Genomic DNA, 6,293 nt, shown 5'->3' with positions numbered 1-6,293 from the left:
AACAAGGAGTAGTGACCTTTTACTTGTGTTGTTGCCCTTTAGGGAGTTCCTTCCCAGGTTGTTTGAATCTTTCCCTTTTGTTTTGTTGTGTTTCCCTCTCAGCTCAGCCCAGCGATCATGGACACGGTTCTGAAGGGCACGTTCAACGTAACCCTCAACAACCCGCTGAGCAACCACTACCCTGCCCCTCACCTATTGAGCGCCTTGCCGCCGCCGCCGCCGCTCACCCTCAGCAGTATATAGAGCAGGGTCAAAGGTGAGAGAGAGGTCCTTCTGCAAACTGTACTGACACAAACTGTATCTGATAGCAGTATTTTACACATGCTCCATTTCAGCTTTGCCTACAGTAGGTGAGAATGTGAGGTACTTGGGTAGGTCGTCAGGGTAGGTCGTCAGGTTGTTCCATTGCCTGGGGGTGATTGTGAGGTACTGGGGTAGGTTGTCAGGATAGGTCGTCAGGTTGTTCCATTGCCTGGGGGAGATTGTGAGGTACTGGGGTAGGTTGGGGATTCTGGAATTCCTGTGTACCGTCCTGTGTTCGTCACGTGAACGCAAAAGAGATATCATTACATTCTGAACTGTGTCGATGAGTGTGAGGTACTGGGGTAGGTTGTATCATTACATTCTGAACTGTGTCGATGAGTGTGAGGTGTTGATTGAAGGATTTTGGAGCTGGTAGTTTGTTTCCAGTAATTATCTGATGAGAACAGAACACAGTGTCTGGCATGTGAGACCAGGTTGTCTGTTTACCAGCAGTAACATGATTGATTTTTGTTTTCAGGGAGCTTTTTGGAGGAAACCACAGACTGCCCTGATGTTTCAGCATTGGGAAAACAATTCAAATAAATAGATGTTAAACAATAATTTGTTTATTTTACATTAATTTGTAAACACATTGATAATTCTTCAACAACCTTTAGAACAGGGGTAAAACTAGATTTAGCTGCAGGCCAATTTTTTTCTGAGTGGGTGGCCAGGTTGGCTGAACATTATTTTTTATCATTTATACACTGCAAATTGATTGCAAGTAAGCCCGAATAAGATATTGTATTTGACAATAACATGGTCATTTCTCACCTTTGATTACACTGAGACACGCTCACATCTCCCACTGGGCCCACCATGTCATTTCAACCTGGATAATTTGGTAATATTTGGTTGAGACGTTGTTCAATGAGATTACAACCTATATCCACCCACTCAAAAAAGACAGCCAAAAGTTAGTTGAATTTCCAATGTGTTATTATCACTGTGCTTTCAACCATCTAAACGCACAACCAAATTCCAATGGAAAAACAATGTCCAACATATCAATGATCAATTTGTAGACCAACTAGAATTAAAGCCAGACTAAGTCAGTATCACAGATGGAACTATCCAAGCAGAAGATACATATATTTGGTTGTGTTGACAACCAAACACAGTTCAATACCCAGTTTGTCTACAAATGAATAACTGATCTGTTGGATTCACATCTCCATCTCAACCAAAAGTCACAGTTAAAGAATAGGACTAAATATAATCTAATTTAATCAAACTATACATTCACTTTAAGTAATGTTTTATTTGAATTAGTTGTATTCTTAACTTAGATTTTTGGTTGAGATTGAGATGTGAATCCAACGTATTAATGATTAACATGAAGACTACATTTGAAATCAACCCGAGCCTGAAACCCTAGGCTTACTGTATATGTATAGTCTATTTGTAGTTGAATCCTGGGATGACTTGAAGCAATAGCTGTTGATGCCTTTGTAAATATTATACAGGCCTAAATAGTATTATTGGTGATACGAGTAATAGGGTAGCTGTAGATAGATCTTCAGTAATTCTCCAGTAGTCAGTCTTGTTGAAGATCTGACGTTGTTTTAAAGCTAAAAATTAAACATATTTTATAAAAGGTTTGTCTATGTTGAAATTTGGTTAATATGATGACATCATCCTGTGGGTAAAATTTCACCCTTTTTCAAATCCAATGTATTTTCCACCACAGGAGGTTGGTGGCACCTTAATTAGGGAGGACGGGCTCGTGGTAATGACTGGTGCGGAATCAGTGGAACGGTATCGACTACATCGAATACATGGTTTCCTTTTGCTCCATTTCCAGCCCTATTCCCTATCATCCCAAATGGCGCCCTATTCCCTATAGTGGACTCATTTGGAACAGGGTCTATAGGGCTATGGTCGAAAGGGGTGCACTATGTAAGGAATAGTGTACTATTTGGGAAGCAGGCCTTGTCTTATTCTAGGCACAGTGGCCAACACTGGATTCGTTTACGTTCAGCCACCATACTTCTAAGTAGTCTGAATATGAAATAGTAAGATGAGCTTTGGGATATGAACTGAGGGATCTCAGTTCATATCCCAAAGCTCATCTTACCTTGTATATTGGGATAGTAAAATATAGATGGGTGTCTGAGGTCCCTGCTCATTATTGATGTCATGTACTGTCATGTTGTGTCTTGTCTCTGTCCTTTCCCTTCACCCTGTCTCCCTCTGCTGGTCGTTGTTAGGTTACCTTTTCTCCCCCGCTTTCCCCCAGCTGTTCCTTGTCTCCTCTAACTACCCATTCACCCCATTTCCCACCTGTTCCCTTTTTCCCTCTGATTAGGTCCCTATATCTCTCTCTGTTTCTGTTCCTGTCCTTGTCGGATTCTTGTTTGTTGTGTTTCATGCCTGAGCCAGACTATCGTCATGTTTGCTGTAACCTTGTCCTGTCCTGTCGGAATCTGCCGGTCTATCTGAGCCTACCTATGTTTGGTTATTAAAGAAGCTCTGTTTAAGTTAGTTCGCTTTTGGGTCCTCATTCACTCACCATAACAGAAGAATCCGACCAAGAATGGACCCAGCGACTTCGGATCCTCTCCACTCAGCCGTCGGGATCCAGGGAGCGATGCTAGGCAGACACGAGCAGGAAGTGTCTGCTGCTCGACATGCCGTTGAGACCCTGGCCACCCAAGTCTCCAACCTCACAGAACAGGTTCACCATCTCCGCCTCGATCCACCGGCCACTTCCAGGGCTTTCGAATCTCCGGAGCCCAGAATCAATAACCCGCCGTGTTACTCTGGGGAGCCCACTGAATGCCGCTCGTTCCTCACCCAGTGTGATATTGTGTTTTCTCTCCAGCCCAACACTTACTCCAGGAGCACTGCTCGTGTCGCCTACGTCATATCTCTCCTTATTGGACGGGCTCGTGAGTGGGGCACGGCAATCTGGGAGGCAAGGGCTGAGTGTACTAACCAGTATCAGGACTTTAAGGAGGAGATGATACGGGTTTTTGATCGATCTGTTTTTGGGGAGGAGGCTTCCAGGGCCCTGTCTTCCCTATGTCAAGGCAATCGATCCATAACAGACTACTCTATTGAGTTTCGCACTCTTGCTGTCTCCAGTGGCTGGAACGAGCCGGCCTTGCTCGCTCGTCTTCTGGAGGGTCTCCGCGCAGAGGTAAAGGATGAGATTCTCTCCCGGGAGGTTCCTTCCAGCGTGGATTCCTTGATTGAACTCGCTATTCGCATTGAGCGACGGGTTGATCTTCGTCACCGAGCTCGTGGAAAGGAGCTCGCGCTCTCCGTCGCTCCCCTCTCCGCATCACTACCATCTTCCTCTGCCGGCTCGGGTGCTGAGCCCATGCAGCTGGGAGGTATCCGCATCTCGACTAAGGAGAGGGAACGGAGAATCACCAACCGCCTCTGTCTCTATTGCGGTTCCGCTGGTCATTTTGTCACTTCATGTCCAGTAAAAGGCCAGAGCTCGTCAGTAAGCGGAGGGCTACTGGTGAGCGCTACTACTCCTGTCTCTCCTTCAAGATCCTGCACTACCTTGTCGGTCCATCTACGCTGGACCGGTTCGTCAGCTTCCTGCAGTGCCTTAATAGACTCTGGGGCGGAGGGCTGTTTTATGGACGAGACCTGGGCTCGGGAACATGACATTCCTCTCAGACAGTTAAAGGAGCCCACGGCCTTGTTCGCCCTGGATGGTAGTCCTCTCCCCAGGATTCAGCGTGAGACGCTACCTTTAACCCTCACTGTTTCTGGTAATCATAGTGAAACCATTTCTTTTTTAATTTTTCGTTCACCTTTTACACCTGTTGTTTTGGGCCATCCCTGGCTAGTTTGTCATAATCCTTCCATTAATTGGTCTAGTAATTCTATCCTCTCCTGGAACGTCTCTTGTCATGTGAAATGTTTAATGTCTGCTATCCCTCCTGTTTCCTCTGTCTCTTCTTCACAGGAGGAGCCTGGTGATTTGACAGGGGTGCCGGAGGAATATCACGATCTGCGCACGGTGTTCAGTCGGTCCAGGGCCACCTCTCTTCCTCCACACCGGTCGTATGATTGTAGTATTGATCTCCTTCCGGGAACCACCCCCCCCCGGGGTAGACTATACTCTCTGTCGGCTCCCGAACGTAAGGCTCTCGAAGATTATTTGTCTGTAGCTCTTGACGCCGGTACCATAGTCCCCTCCTCCTCTCCCGCCGGAGCGGGGTTTTTTTTTTGTCAAGAAGAAGGACGGGTCTCTGCGCCCCTGCATAGATTATCGAGGGCTGAATGACATAACAGTGAAGAATCGTTATCCGCTTCCTCTTATGTCTTCAGCCTTCGAGATCCTGCAAGGAGCCAGGTTTTTCACTAAGTTGGACCTTCGTAACGCTTACCATCTCGTGCGCATCAGGGAGGGGGACGAGTGGAAGACGGCGTTTAACACTCCGTTAGGGCACTTTGAATACCGGGTTCTTCCTTTCGGCCTCGCTAACGCTCCAGCTGTCTTTCAGGCATTAGTCAATGATGTCCTGAGAGACATGCTGAACATCTTTGTTTTCGTTTACCTTGACGATATCCTGATTTTTTCACCGTCACTCCAGATTCATGTTCAGCACGTTCGACGTGTCCTCCAGCGCCTTTTAGAGAATTGTCTTTTTGTGAAGGCTGAGAAGTGCACTTTTCATGCCTCCTCCGTCACATTTCTCGGTTCTGTTATTTCCGCTGAAGGCATTAAGATGGATCCCGCTAAGGTCCAAGCTGTCATTGATTGGCCCGTCCCTAAGTCACGCGTCGAGCTGCAGCGCTTTCTCGGCTTCGCGAACTTCTATCGTCGTTTCATCCGTAATTTCGGTCAGGTGGCAGCTCCTCTCACAGCCCTTACTTCTGTCAAGACGTGCTTTAAGTGGTCCGTTTCCGCCCAGGGAGCTTTTGATCTCCTCAAGAATCGTTTTACATCCGCTCCTATCCTTGTTACACCTGACGTCTCTAGACAGTTCGTTGTCGAGGTTGACGCGTCAGAGGTGGGCGTGGGAGCCATCCTTTCTCAGCGCTCCCTCTCTGACGACAAGGTCCACCCATGCGCGTATTTTTCTCATCGCCTGTCGCCGTCGGAACGTAACTATGATGTGGGTAACCGCGAACTGCTCGCCATCCGGTTAGCCCTAGGCGAATGGCGACAGTGGTTGGAGGGGGCGACCGTTCCTTTTGTCGTTTGGACTGACCATAGGAACCTTGAGTACATCCGTTCTGCCAAACGACTTAATGCGCGTCAGGCGCGTTGGGCGCTGTTTTTCGCTCGTTTCGAGTTCGTGATTTCTTATCGTCCGGGCTCTAAGAACACCAAGCCTGATGCTTTGTCTCGTCTCTTCAGTTCTTCAGTAGCCTCCACTGACCCCGAGGGGATTCTCCCTGAGGGGCGTGTTGTCGGGTTGACTGTCTGGGGAATTGAGAGGCAGGTAAAACAAGCGCTCACTCACACTCCGTCGCCGCGCGCTTGTCCTAGGAACCTTCTTTTCGTTCCCGTTCCTACTCGTCTGGCCGTTCTTCAGTGGGCTCACTCTGCCAAGTTAGCCGGCCACCCTGGCGTTCGGGGTACGCTTGCTTCCATTCGCCAGCGTTTTTGGTGGCCCACCCGGGAGCATGACACGCGTCGTTTCGTGGCTGCTTGTTCGGTCTGCGCGCAGACTAAGTCCGGTAACTCTCCTCCTGCCGGCCGTCTCAGGCCGCTTCCTATTCCCTCTCGACCGTGGTCTCACATCGCCTTAGATTTTGTCACCGGACTGCCTTCGTCAGCGGGGAAGACTGTTATTCTTACGGTTGTCGATAGGTTCTCTAAGGCGGCTCATTTCATTCCCCTTGCTAAGCTTCCTTCTGCTAAAGAGACGGCACAAATCATCATCGAGAATGTTTTCAGAATTCATGGCCTTCCGTCAGACGTCGTTTCGGACAGAGGTCCGCAATTCACGTCTCAATTTTGGAGGGAGTTTTGCCGTTTGATTGGGGCTTCCGTCAGTCTCTCTTCCGGCTTTCAC

General features: G+C 48.1%; 1 protein-coding gene across 1 annotated transcript in view; it reads left to right on the top strand.

The window, feature by feature from the left end:
- stpg2 (sperm-tail PG-rich repeat containing 2) overlaps positions 1 to 2,007 on the top strand; it is a 71,365-nt gene extending 69,358 nt beyond the window's left edge. Inside the window, exons 13-14 of the mRNA XM_036979375.1 lie at positions 103 to 256; positions 782 to 2,007. Coding sequence (XP_036835270.1) covers positions 103 to 243 — 141 coding nt within the window. The 3' untranslated portion in view covers positions 244 to 256; positions 782 to 2,007. The remainder of the gene's footprint in view (positions 1 to 102; positions 257 to 781) is intronic.
- Positions 2,008 to 6,293: the final 4,286 nt, after the last annotated feature.

The sequence above is a fragment of the Oncorhynchus mykiss genome, chromosome 6 (genome assembly GCF_013265735.2).
Source record: "Oncorhynchus mykiss isolate Arlee chromosome 6, USDA_OmykA_1.1, whole genome shotgun sequence".
Lineage (NCBI taxonomy): Eukaryota > Metazoa > Chordata > Actinopteri > Salmoniformes > Salmonidae > Oncorhynchus > Oncorhynchus mykiss.
This window is presented reverse-complemented; position numbering and strand designations above follow the sequence as displayed.